Source organism: Leptodactylus fuscus, chromosome 3 (assembly GCF_031893055.1).
Source record: "Leptodactylus fuscus isolate aLepFus1 chromosome 3, aLepFus1.hap2, whole genome shotgun sequence".
Taxonomy (NCBI): Eukaryota; Metazoa; Chordata; class Amphibia; order Anura; family Leptodactylidae; genus Leptodactylus; species Leptodactylus fuscus.
The window spans coordinates 24,961,045-24,975,549 of NC_134267.1; the positions used below are offsets into that span (position 1 = coordinate 24,961,045).

At 43.0% G+C, this 14,505-nt stretch overlaps 1 protein-coding gene across 1 annotated transcript in view; it reads right to left on the reverse strand.

Annotated features, from left to right (window-relative positions):
- Positions 1-10,438, reverse strand: part of LOC142198459 (uncharacterized) — a 120,695-nt gene extending 110,257 nt beyond the window's left edge. The window contains exons 1-5 of the mRNA XM_075269494.1: positions 10,365-10,438; positions 8,917-9,038; positions 8,646-8,813; positions 8,371-8,562; positions 8,218-8,267 (exon numbers count right to left, since the gene is read on the reverse strand). Of these exons, the coding sequence (XP_075125595.1) occupies positions 8,218-8,267; positions 8,371-8,562; positions 8,646-8,813; positions 8,917-9,027 (521 nt within the window). The 5' untranslated portion in view covers positions 9,028-9,038; positions 10,365-10,438. The remainder of the gene's footprint in view (positions 1-8,217; positions 8,268-8,370; positions 8,563-8,645; positions 8,814-8,916; positions 9,039-10,364) is intronic.
- Between the last annotated feature and the right edge of the window lie 4,067 nt (positions 10,439-14,505).

Here is a 14,505-nt window from a genome sequence, read left to right on the forward strand (position 1 = left end):
GAATTAATGGTTCTGTATAGATAAATAATAATAATACCATGATCTATATACACACATAGCAATGTGTACTGCTGCTGTTGTCTCTCCACACACAGTGATGTATACTACCATATTCTGTATACTGTGGGTAAGTTAGCTCAGTAGCAGCAGTGGTGCAGACCCAGTCAGAGACAGGGACACAAATCTTGCAGCAAACTGGTTTATTTAGAAAAAAGCAGGAAAATAAATAAACCGTGACATCAGGCATAAAAAATGAGTAAAATAGAATACCGCCTTAACTTTGGCAAAACAGTAATAAACAAAATCCTGCTCATCTGAGTGCTAACTAAACAGTAATAATAAGCTAACTATACTTGTGGCTTACTAACAGCTACATGAACAAACAGTTCCCAGTCGCCGCCTGCTCTCACTCCCTGGATCAGCACTGGAGTGCAGGATCTGCAGCCTTTTCTGGCCCAGAAATGAGCCTCAGGGCCCACACCTGGAGCTGAGACCTACTCAAGATCCATACTGGACCACATATATGTTAAAAATTTGGGGGAGATATAGTGAGATTCCAGCACCCTGCCTGTCACCTTCTCACATATCCCCTTTCCCCCTTTGTTCAGACCTGTAAGGGTGGACACTTTTAGTCCACATACAATGGGTCCTGGATAGAGCATCGGCGATCTGTGTTCCACCGTGAACTTAAAATTTTGTAACATCAGAAGCCACCTGGTGACTCTGGCGTTTCTCTCCTTGACGCGTCAGAGGGGAGTGATCAGTGACCACTTAAAGTGATGGCCCACTAGATAGTACCTTAGGGATTCCAGGGCCCACTAAATGGCTAAGCACTCCCTCTCCACAATGCTATAATTTCCTTCACGTGGTGTAAGTTTCCTACTCAGGTAGGTGACTGGGTGCTCTTCACCACCCACCATTTGGGACAGCACTGCACCTAACCCCACATCAGAGGCATCAGTCTGAACAATAAACTCTTTAGTAAAGTCCGGTGTGACCAAAACCAGCTGTTCGCAGACGATTGACTTCATCTCTTGGAATGCCCCCTCAGCCTCTTCACTCCATTTGACCATGACTGAATAAGTCCCCTTAGTTATGTCTGTCAGTGGGGCTGCAATAGTAGCAAAATGTGGGATGAATCTGCAGTAATAGCCCACAATTCCCAGGAAAGATCCTACTTGCTTTTTATTTAAGGGCTGAGGCCAATTTTGAATGGCTTCCACTTTTTTAACTTGGGGTTTTATTACCCCTCTTCCAATTACATACCCAAGGTATCTGGACTCTTCCAGACCCAAAACACACTTTTTTGGGTTGGCTATTTAGTACAGCCTGAACTTTTGGCAAGTGAGTCTCCCAGTTCATACGAAAGATGACAATGTCAGCAGAAGCATAACTTCGATGGGGCTTAAAGCCTCTGTCCATCAATCTCTGGAAGGTTGCTGGAGCCCCATGTAACCCAAATGGCATTGTCACATATTGGAATACGCCTTCTGGGGTGACAATGCAGTTTTTTTTCTGGCCTCTTTAGTGAGCGGCACCCGCCAGTACTTTTTGGTTATGTCGAGGGTGGAGAAATACCTGGCATGTCCCAACCTCTCGATTAACTCATCGACTGGATATTGGGTAGGCATCAAATTTTGACACTTCATTCAGTTTATGGAAGTCATTACAGAACCTTATGAAACCATCTGGCTTAGGACTCAAAACAATGGGATTCGACCAGTCACTCTTGGATTCCTCAATTACTCCAAATGGCAACATATCTTTTACCTCCTCAGATATGGCTTGTCTATGAGCTTCAAGTACCTTGTACGGTTTTAGATTACCCCATATCTGCGGCTCAGTGACAATGTCATGTTCTATTACATGGGTGTGTCCAGGCAATTCAGAAAATACATTATTTTTCTGTACTAACTCTTTTGACTCTTGTTTCTGTGCCTTAGACAGTGAGCACTAGTTCACACGTAAATTACGTGTGGCTTATTTTGGTCCGGAAAAAAAACGCTTCCTAATTAGGAAGTGGTTTTTGGACCATGAGGCATTTTTTGGAGCGGTTTTTCGTAAAAAACGCTTCAAAAGATGCCAGGCGGTTTTCCCATCCCCTAAAGTGAATGGACCGCAAAAAAAGCGACGGTTTTCCGTCTCCCATTCACTTCTATTGCTTTCTTCAGGCGGAAAACACCTGAAGAAAGGTCATGTCACTTTTTTCTGCTAGCAGAAAAACGAAAGCTAGCGGTCTCCATAGACCACCATTGCATGGAGGCGGATTTTGAGGTGAAATCCACTGTCAAAATTGTCCCCTTGTGAACTAGCCCTGATTCTGCTATTTGCACCTCGGGTGAAGCCCTGCCAGGAGTAGTAACGACATCAACACTTCCCTGTCGTTCCAGGGTTTTAGTAAATTTATATGGTATATTTGTTCAGCTTTCTCTTGCTCGGCTGGTAGACCTTATCGTTTACTTCCCCCACTCTTTCAATAATTTCATATGGCCCTTGCCATTTTGCCAGAAATTTACTTTCTACGTAGGGAACCAATACCAACACCCGATCACCTGGACTAAAGGTTCTAAGTTTAACTGTTCTGTTATAGACACGGCTGTGGGCCATTTGGGTGTGCTCCATGTTCCTTTACAATAGGCATGACTGCTGCGATTCGGTCCTGCATGAAGGTAATATGTTCAATTACACTCCAGTAAGGAGTTTGCTCTTGTTCCCAGGTTTCCTTAGCTATGTCTAGGAGACCACGTGGGTGGGTCCCATACAACTAAAATGGGACTTTGGTACCTCCCGGATTGCAAACATTAAATAGGGCAGTAAGGAATCCCAATCTTTACCGTCTTTTCTAACCACCCTCTTAGCATACCCTTAAGGGTTTTATTGAACCTCTCCTCTAGGCCATCTGTCTGGGGGTGATACACACAGGTACGCATGTGTTTAATTTGCAGGAGCTTACACATTTCTTTCATTACCTTGGACATAAAAAGAGTTCCTTGATCAGTCAGGTTCTCCTTGGGTAGACCTGTCCAAGAGAACATATAAAAGAGCTCCTTGCAATTAACTTAGCCGAAGTATGTCTCAAGCGTACGGCCTCAAGGCATCATGTAGCATAATCTAACACCACTAGTATACACCGATGCCCAATAGCAGACTTTACCACAGGACCTACCAAGACCATTGCCACTCTTTCAAACAGTACCTCTATAAAGGGTAGGGGTACCAAAGGTCTCCGGAAGTGTGACACAGGGGTGGTGAGTTGACACTCTGAGCAGGAGTTACAATACTCTTAGATATGTTTTTTATTCCTGGCCAATAGAAGCGCTGTAGCTTTAGTATGGTTTGTAAAGTTTCTTTTTCATTTCTTCTTTCATAACATTTATTAACCTCTTAATCTAGATTTATTGTGAAATGGACATTAAGTTTCTGGAATCAAGAAGAAAAGATGATCCAATTTAACTACATCCTACCGAATCTTGTTCAGTGATAAGAGATTGAACAGCAGTATCTCATCCTCAAGACAGAGAAATATTTCATATCATAAATAAATTACAATATACTATATACACTACTGACCTGCTGTTACGGTTCTGTGTACAAAATATATATATATATTTTTTTGAACAACAGAACCTCTTATCTGCAAGACACTGCAGCGAGGTCCACAGGCCCAATGGTGGGTGGCTGTATGTCTGAACTCAAAGTGAACTACTGCAAAGACACTGCAGCGCGGTACTTAATGTGAACAGCTGCAAAGACACTGCAGCCTGAACTCAATGTGAACTATTGCAAAGACACTGCAGCCTGAACTCAATGTGAACAGTGTGTACTGTGCGACACTCCATGTGAACAAGGTGCAACTAAAACCCTGCCAGTTTAGCTCACTGGCCAGGTGCACCAGTACAAGTGAACCACACATGGCTGCCAAGGGTTAACACTCACCCTAGGCCAGCAAACACACACACTTACCCGTGCGACAGCTAGGGGCCACCATGGAAGTTTAAAACTTTCTCCTGCACACAGCTTGGAGTTACCAGGGGAGTTTGCATGGTCCTGAACACAGCTAGGAGCCATACATGAAGTCAGACAGTAACACATAGGCTATCTCAGAGACCAAGCCTGCTGCAACTCTACAGGCTGGAACAGCATCTACCACTCCTAGCCCTGGTGTAGCTCTAACAGTTCAGGGTTTACAGGTCCTACCTAACAGCACCCAGGAGAAGCAGAGGAACCCCACAAAGAGGCCTAGTCGGAATCCTGCCTGAATACTGGAGCCTATCCCTGCAAACTACTGCCATTCACTCTGTGTTTAGTCAAAGTGTGAGCCCCAGGTGGACGTCGGTTCACACCATTTAAAGGGAAGTCCCCACCCAATAGGGGCGGTGGCCATGATCTCACTGCTCATGCTCAGTAGGGGAGAAATGGCACTTAGCTTGTGAGCAGCTCCAATATGTCTGAGCATGCTCAGTAAGGTGAAAACTGAATGGTTAGACTGACCCGCAGGTGGCGCTGTGCGCTATGATAGCAACCTGCGGGATCCAATCCTAACACCTGCATTACTATCTTTGTACACAAGGGTATGTCATGGTTGGGTAAGAATTACAAACAATATATTATTTACTTACTCACTATTATGGTTCAACTTTATGGACCAAAATAAGACAACTAAGACCTGAAAATGTAATGCAATTTTATTTTCATCATATTTCGAGAAGCGACTGAAGGATATTTCGGAGACATTTGATGCGTGCATAGCTGATCTCAGATCCTTGTCCAATAAAACTAGTTTTTTTTCTCAGGGTCTTTTATTGTACAGATGGGAAACAGACCAGAAAGTATAAACTTACGGAATATGTTTCCTTCGGTATTTCTATATTGAAATGTGAATAAGGCCAAATGAGGAATCCACACTTTTTCCGTTTCTAAGCAGCAGCTATGATGCAGCCATACAAGAGAACATATAATGTGATCAGTGTCCTCTGTTGTTCGAGCAGAACATCTGTCTATTGTAGTCAGTTCCTGATCTTGCAGGTCTAGTGGCAGTGCCCATTTGATAATAATTGTAATAATTTTGTGCCGGTCCTGTAAGGACTCCTGTATGTACTGTACTATTATGAAACCGGTCATTAAGGAACTGGTTTCCAGTGGTGGATCCAGGCTTTGCGGGGCCCTGGGCAATGGACTTTGGCGGGGCCCTACTTACCGGGGGAACGGCGAGTCTTGGGGTCCCCCCCCCAGTATTTTTTGAAAAAATTAGACCTAAAAGTGAATTCTATATTCAATTCGAGCCGCTTTAGGCCCAGGAGGGCTCTACAAAAAAAATAATAACAATAAATACTGGATTGTGGTTTTATTTAAGTATTTCACATTGATGCACTCTTTGTTTGCTTATACGGCTGGTTAAGGGTTTGCGCTTCTAACCGACCTATGTTTTTCGGTTAGGTCCGGACCACAGGGCCCCTCTGGCTTGCCCGGCCCATTTTTTGTGGGCTTCTTTAAGTGTTTCACATTGACGCAATAATTTTGGAGTGAGAAATTTCAATATAACAGATTTCTGTGTCTCTTTTACTCTTTGCTTGCTTATGGGCTGGTTGAGCTTAAAGGGGCTCTATCAGCAAAAATATACTGATAGAGCCCCACATATACGTGAATAGCCTTTAAAAAGGCTATTCAGGCACCGGTAAACAACCCCCCCCCCCCCCCCCGTTTTAAAATAAAACCTTAGATCAGAATATGTTCAACTTACTGAACGTGCACGGGGGGGCGGGCATTCAGGGTCTGAAGTCATCTATAGCCACGCCTCCTCTTCCAGCGATGTCCTCGGGTCATGTCTAACTAGCGAACTGACATTGGTAAAAAATGGTGCGGGTGCATGCGCAGTAGCATGCTGCTTCTACTACTGCTACTGCGCATGCACCCACACCATTTTTTATCAATGCCAGTTCGCAAGTTAGACGGGACCCGAGGACACCACTGGAAGAGGAGGCGTGGCTGAAGATGGTGTCGGACCCTGAATGCCCGCCCCCCGTGCACGTTCAGTAAGTTGAACATATTCTGTTTTAGGGTTTTATTTTAAAACGGGGGTGAGGGTAGTTTAATATAACTTTACCGGTGCTTGAATAGCCTTTTTAAAGGCTATTCACGCATATGTGGGGCTCTATCAGCATGATTTTGCTGATAGAGCCCCTTTAAGGGCCTTGCGCTTCTAACCGACCCGACCTGCGTTATGTTAGGTCCGGGCCGCGGGGCTCCAGGCGGCTCGCCCAGCCCTGGATCTGCCCCTGCTGGTTTCTCCTCTAACAACTGAATTCCATCTAAAACGTTTCCCATGTTCTGAACATGAATTCTCCCGTGTGACCTCTTATATGATCCACAAGGGTAGATTTCTCATTAAAACACTTCCCGCATTCAGGACAGAAATACAGCTGCTCTGTTGTGTGAGCTTTCTGATGTCTAACAAGACCTGATTTTCGGCTGAAACATTTCCCACATTCTGAACATGAAAACGGCTTCTCTCCTCTGTGACTTCTCAGATGTTCCGTAAGAACTGAATTCTGCCTAAAACATTTCCCACATTCTGAGCACGAATATGGCTTCTCGCTCGTGTGTGTTTTCTGATGTCTAACAAGACACGATCTTCTTCTAAAACATTTGCCACACTCTGCACATGAATATGGCTTCTCCCCTGTGTGGCTTCTTACATGTGCCATAAGGATTGAATTCTGCTTAAAACATTTTCCACATTCCGAACATGTAAATGGCTTCTCCCCGGTGTGACTTCTTAGATGATCAATAAGAGATGATTTTTGATTAAAACATTTGCCACATTCGGTACATAAAAAAGGCTTCTCTCCTGTGTGAGTTCTCTGATGTCTAACAAGGATTATTTTCTGGCTAAAAGATTTGCCACATTCTGAGCAGGAAAATGGCTTCTCTCCTGTGTGGCTTCTCAGATGTTTTACAAGATAAGTTTTATTACTAAAACACTTCCCACATTCAGAACACGAAAATGGATTCTCTGCAGCGTGAATTCTCTGATGAAGACTAAAACTTGATTTATAAGCAAAACTTTTCCCACATTCTGAACATGAGAACGGCTTCACTTTCGTGTGTACACTTTGATGTGTCTCAAGTCTTGATTTTTGACTAAAACATTTCCCACATTCTGAACATGAAAATCTCTTCTCCCCTGTGTGGAGTCCTAGATGTTCGACAAGACTTGACTTCCTGCTAAAACATTTCCCGCATTCCGTACATGAAAATCGCTTCTTTCCTGAGTGGAGTCCGAGATGTTCGCTAAGACCTGATTTCCTGCTAAAACATTTTCCACATTCGGGACATGAAAAGGGCTTCTCCCCTGTGTGAGTTCTCAGGTGAAGAATGAAACTTGATTTGTGGGCAAAACATTTCCCACACTCCGAGCATGAGAATGGCCGTTCTTCTGATGAAGATTCCTTGTGACCAGCGATATTGGTGGATGGATCTCCACTCTGAAGGTCTACAGGTACATTAGGGGTTATTGAGTTATCATGTGTGGTATTGTTATCTTCTGCTTCATGGTTAGGAGATATTAGGAGATGTCTCTGGGAGCCCATTATACCATCTGCACCTGGAAAAAGACCCAAAATGTCATCATTGCAAATAATCATTAAATATCTTCAAAAAATATAATCTAGCAAACTGTAAGAAAGCAGAAAGAGATATTAAAGGAGCAAGAGGAGAATAATAAGATTTCAGAGAAACCAGCGGACATAGGGATGGGAATCATGGCATTTGTTTCAATGGATATTCGTGAGATTTGGCCGTCCTGCTTATTTCCAGCATGATCATTACTTGCATGCTAATATGTGTCCACATTGTACCAGCACCAAGGATTATGATTATGAAGACATTTTCTGATCTTCCTATCAGTTTTCTCCTCTTACCTGGTGATGTGTGGGACTGCTGATCCTCCATCATGATGTCCTTGTACAGATCCTTGTGTCCTTCTAAATACTCCCACTCCTCTATGGAGAAATAGACGGTGACATCCTGACACCTTATAGGAACCTGACAACACAATGATACAGTCATCACCAGAGCCCTCCCTTGGTGTTCTTGTATAATGTCCCATCATCCCCAGCAGTACTCACCTCTCCGCTCAGCAGCTCAGTGATCCTGCTGGTAAGTTCTAGGATCTTTGGCTTGGTAATTGGTCTCGGGGTCCTGCTCCATCCTCCTGACACATGGGGTGTCACACACTCACCAGACGACTTCTTCACTATTGTGTAATCCTGTGTATGGTGAGACACTACAGGTCACTACAGAGAGTCTAAGAATCCTTCACCAGTCCAGTAATTTCCTAGAGATCAGAATGATGTCATGTAAGACTCTCACTTCTCCGGTGATCAGGTAGATTATCGCTAGAGTCAGGTCTAGTATCCTCGCAGCCATCAGGTCTCTGGCCTTCTCCATCCTTGGTGGGTCATTCTCCATCATGACCTCCTTATACAGATCCTTGTGCCCTTCTAAATACTCCCACTCCTCCATGGAGAAATAGACAGTGACATCCTGACACCTTATAGGAACCTGACAACACAATGATACAGTCATCACCAGAGCCCTCCCTTGGTGTTCTTGTATAATGTCCCATCATCCCCAGCAGCGCTCACCTCTCCGCTCAGCAGCTCAGTGATCCTGCTGGTAAGTTCTAGGATCTTCTGCTCATGTCTCAGTGGATGAGGTGGAGGCTCGGTGATGGGGTTCGGGGTCCTGCTCCATCCTCCTGACACACGGGATGTCACACACTCACCAGACGACTTCTTCACTACTGTGTAATCCTGTGTATGGTGAGACACTACAGGTCACTACAGAGAGTCTAAGAATCCTTCACCTGTCCAGTCATTTCCTAGAGATCAGAGTGATGTCATGTGAGACTCTCACCTCTCCGGTGATCAGGTAGATTATCTCTAGGGTCAGGTCTAGTATCCTCGCAGCCATCAGGTTTCTGGCCTTCTCCATCCTTGGTTGGTCATTGATGGAGGAGAACATCATATCTAAGGAACCTGAGGGAATACAAGAAGGACTGAGAGCAAAATGACCTCTGGGTCTGTTGGCCAAATTAAATAACAAAAGTAAAATCAAATGGCACTCCCAAAAATATGGTGAAAAAAGAGAGAATACTTTATTATCTTATAACAGTAATGTTTCAGCTTGTACACACAAGGCTTTCTCAAGTCTGTGAATATTTTAAAGCCATATATATATATATATATATATATATATTTATGTGTGTGTGTGAGCGGCAATGTTCCACTCAGTGACATATAGGATATCTGCAGCACAATCCCATGTATCTGAGGGATAAATGGGGGGGGGCGGGCATTTTTTAATATCTACTCTGTGTCTCAGCCATCTATTCATCAAATACATGGGAATGTATTATTGAGTGGAACATTGCGACACACACACATATATATATATATATATATATATATATATATATATATATATATACCTGTGTATATAGTATACAGTAGAGATATATATATAGTATACAGTACAGAGGTATATATATATATATATATATATATATATATATATATATATATATAGTATACAGTACAGATGTGTATATACAGTATATAGTATACAGTACAGATGTGTATATAGTATACAGTACAGATATATATATATATATAGTATACAGTACAGATGTGTATATACAGTATACAGTGCAGATGTGTATATAGTATACAGTAGAGATGTGTATATAGTATACAGTACAGATGTGTATATAGTATACAGTATAGATGTGTATATACAGTATACAGTACAGATGTGTATATATAGTATACAGTACAGATGTGTATATAGTATAGATGTGTATATACAGTATACAGTACAGATGTGTATATATAGTATACAGTACAGATGTGTATATAGTATACAGTACAGATGTGTATATATAGTATACAGTACAGATGTGTATATAGTATACAGTACAGATGTGTATATATAGTATACAGTACAGATGTGTATCTATAGTATACAGTACAGATGTGTATATATATAGTATACAGTACAGATGTATATATACACTATACAGTATAGATGTGTATATAGTATACAGTACAGATGTTTATATACAGTATATAGTATACAGTACAAATGTGTATATAGTATACAGAATAGATGTGTATATATAGTATACAGTACAGATGTGTATATACAGTATATATAGTATACAGTACAGATGTGTATATACAGTATATATAGTATACAGTACAGATGTGTATATACAGTATATATAGTATACAGTACAGATGTGTATATACAGTATATATAGTATACAGTACAGATGTGTATTCTCGGGCTCACATCTCTATTACCTGCTCATCGGATGTTTTCATGTATTCGGGGAAGATCTGCATAAACCTCCTCTGGTCCATCAGTCTGACTCCGCCCACATCTGTGACTGATCACATGACCATGACATCATCCAAGGTCCTTTGGCACCTCCAGAAGCCCAGCCTGTAGTCTGACCCTGCCCATATATGAGACTGATCACATGATCATGACATCATAAGAGGTGCCCTCCCCCACTAGTATAAAGCATGTCCATGAATAATTTATGGTTAGACGCTGGAATGTCGGGGTAGTGTCAGGTGTGTGGAGGGCCCAGTAGGTGGTGCAACTCATGTGACTGATAGTAGGAGGCGCCACCTGCTGTATCCTGGATTTTCAGTAGGCAGCAGAGCAAGGGTTAATGACTCACACAGTCCTATAGTAGATAGTGAAGTCACCGGGACACAAGGGGGTGCAGGGATCTGTGATCGGGAATAGTCATCACCGGCGACAGGTACAGGCTCTTATTGGGGCGGGGCTTCCTTCAGGTGACGCTCTATCCACTCAGGGCTTCTCAGAATTTTTCGGAAGCGATGGCTTGTCCGCTCACTAGAGAGATTAGTGACATGGTGGAAAGGGACAAAGCTGCGGCAACTTCCATACAAAACTGAATTTGCTGGTGAGCATTGTATGTCTATATAACCATGGACGGTGAAGTTGTCCAAAGTCAACGTAATACGCTGGAACCGGCAAAGTGATCGGAGACAAGGCAAAGCAGTAACCAGAACTCATTGTGTTTGTTAAGCAGGGCTCGTAGTCCAACATTTAGGGTGATTGTGGTCCTATTTGTCGGTACGAAACATCACACACTGAGTCATTGGTTTTACGAACATTGGATAAGAGGGAGCAATTCTGAGAGTAATGGCCGGCCAAAAAGTGGGGGCCAGAATGTGGTGCTCTTGTTATGTGGATGTCTTCCCTAGAGAACATGTAGAGTCGCACACTTGGTAGTAGTCTTATAGGTCGGGTAGAACACACCTGGCAGTATTGTGGGTAAAGTAGCACCAGAAACTGCAATATTCCTCTGCCTGATGGCTACGACTATAATAAGTGTCACAACTGCTGTACCAATACATCTGAGTTGCCATCAATGAAAGACATTACAATATGGGTTAAAGAATATGTCCAAGATTCCATGCAGGAAATGAAGGACTCTATAACCCAACTCATGAGGTGCATTTCACTTCGGTCTAAATCTGTCATCCATCCTGATGAAGAATTTCAGATTATAGATGACACTTTTTCTTCTTCAGATGAAGATCCCAAAGATTCTACTAAAGGGATCTTTTCAGTGGAGAAGATTCACAAGTTTATTAAAGCCATCTGATCAGATTTGTCTCATCTGACCAATCTGGATGATTCTGAGAGTGATTGGGAGAAGGTGCTCTGGTCAGACGAGACAAAAATTGAGCTCTTTGGCATTAACTCAACTTGCCGTGTTTGGAGGAATAAAATGCTGCCTATGATCGAAAGAAGACCCTCCCCATTGCCAAGCATGGAGGTGGGAACATTATGTTTTGGGGATGTTTCCCTGCTAAGGGCACAGGACTACTTCACCGCATCAATGGGAGAATGGATGGAGCCATGTACCATGAAATCCTGAGTGACCATCTCCTTCCTTCTGCCAGGACATTAAAAACAGGTCGTGGCTGGGTCTTCCAGCAGGACAATGACCCAAAACATACAGCCAAGGCAACAAAGGAGTGGGTCAATAGGACCTTAATCTGACCTTAGCTACGAGTTGCCAAGCAGCAGCCTCAAAATCTTGAGTAGAGGACCAAAATTCCTCCTGACGTGCGCAAACCTCATCATCAACTACAAAAAACTGCTGTGCGCGCCAACAAGGGTTTTACCATCAAGTATTAAGTCTTGTTTGCCAGAGAGATCAAATACTTATTTCTCTATGCAAAATGCAAATACATTTATAAAATTTATACAATGTGATTTTCTGGATTTTATTTTTGATATTCTCTCACTGTTAAAATTAACCTACCCTTAAAATTATAGGCTGTTCACGTCTTGGTCAGGGTCCTTTCACACCTGCGCTCATTGTCCAGTATGTGCATTCTGCCAGGTTTCCATCTGCCCCGGCGAAACTGGATAGGGGACGGAAAACCAGCGGTCAGTTTTAAAACCCATTCACTTGAATGGGTTTGCCAAGGATAACCGTCCGTGTGCGTCTTATGCCTGTCCGCGGGGAAACAGATTTTTTTAGCCGGACACAAAGTGCAGGAGTGAAAGGACCCTCAGTGGGCGAACTTACAAAATCAGCAAGGGATCAAATAATTATTTCCTTGACAGTATATATGAGCTACACAGCCGATTTGTTCAAGAACCCCAAAACGACCTTGTATGCAATAATTGACGGTATTTCTTAATGCCAACAGGGGTCAGACACAAATATAGCTACAGAGTCCTGTAAGATGTATTACCCCTGTGCCAAAGCCGATTAGCTAACTTGGACACTTATTCAGGGCCAGCGCACCTTATACTGAGAGGTGGAAAAAATTTGCTATAATCCATCCTCAACTAAGATCTCAGTGCTCATTAGTTCGGCTAGGCTCAATATAAAACCTCCCCTCCTCCTAGATAACAAAAGGGGAGTCAGCGTCACCCCTAAATACCCTGCCCTAAATAATTAACAGACAGTCTTTTATGGAGTGGAAATCTGACTACGTGTGAGCCTAATCTTTCCCTTGTGTGCCTTTATATTAGAGGCTGGGGGCCTAGATCTTTATCCTTGAGCATGCCTCTCGGTGTGTATATATACTGTGACGCAGAGATGTAGCTATCCACTCTTATATTACTTCTCACTTATACCCTGCTGGGCCTGTGTTATGGATCCAGTTTGAGGCTTATTTTCATTTTATTCCATCATGGGAGACCACCATCCCACCGCTGGAATGTGCATATATAATTTTATTCTGTTACTCTATTAAAAGTTATATTTTAATTTATTTTCTGGGTTTGGGAACCAATTATTATTTTGAGCTTTATACACTTTTTGGTTTAACCCAGTCACCATAGTGTTGTACAGTATTATATTAATTCCATGGTGCTGTATATAACTATATTAAAGGGGCTCTATCATTGGAAAAAGTCATTTTTAAGTAATCATATCCTAGCATAGCCTTTAGAAAGACTAATCCACACCTACCTGTTGTATGTAAATTGCCTCAGTAGATTTTGAATAAGTCAGTTTTTATTCATATGCATATGCTAGTGCAGCTTCTCAGTGCAGCCTGAAAGTCTCTTTGTGCACGGTCTTCTTTATGTACATAGCCTTAACCTCCTGTCTCAAGTATCTTTGTCAAAGTGCGAGTCCCAGGTGGGCGTCGGCTCACACTATATAAAGGCTAGTCCCCGCCCAACAGGGGCGGTGACCATGACGTCACCGATCATGCTCAGTATGGGCAAAATGGGACTTAGCCTCTGAGCGGCTCCAAAATGTCTGAACATGCTCAGTAGGGAAAGAATGGCACTTAGCCCCTGAGTGGCTCCAAAATGTCTGAGCGTGCCGAAAGCTGGACTTGGACTCCAGACTCCCTGCTGCATGATGCCGAGGGCGAGGGTTGGATTGGCCCGCAGGTGGCGCTGTGCGCCGAAACAGAAACCTGCGGGACCTGATCCTAACAACAGCCCAGGCTGCTGCTGACTCATCCTGCAGCCTGTACTGTATACAGAGCAGGGAGAGGAGATCTGGCTGACAATTTCCGCTGCATGCCGGAGCCTAATTAGCATATGAATTAAAACAGACTTATTCAAACACTACTGAGGCAATTTATCTTTGGAGATTAAAAAAAAAACAACAACAAAAAAAAAAAACTCTGTAAGGACCCGTTCACACAGAGTAAACATGCAGAGCCAAGGAATCCTACCTAGATCCCTAGAGACTGCTCCTACCATTAACTGGAACCTGGCCCTAACCTCCTGTCTTAAGGTACTTAGTCAAAGTGTGAGCCCCAGGCGGGCATCGTCTCACACTATATAAAGGCTAGTCCGCGCCCAACAGGGAAGTGGCCATGATGTCACCGATCATGCGGAGTATGGGCAAAATGGGACTTAGCCTCTGAGTGGCTCCAAAATGTCTGAGTATGCTCAGTAAGCCAAAAGCTGGACTTCCAC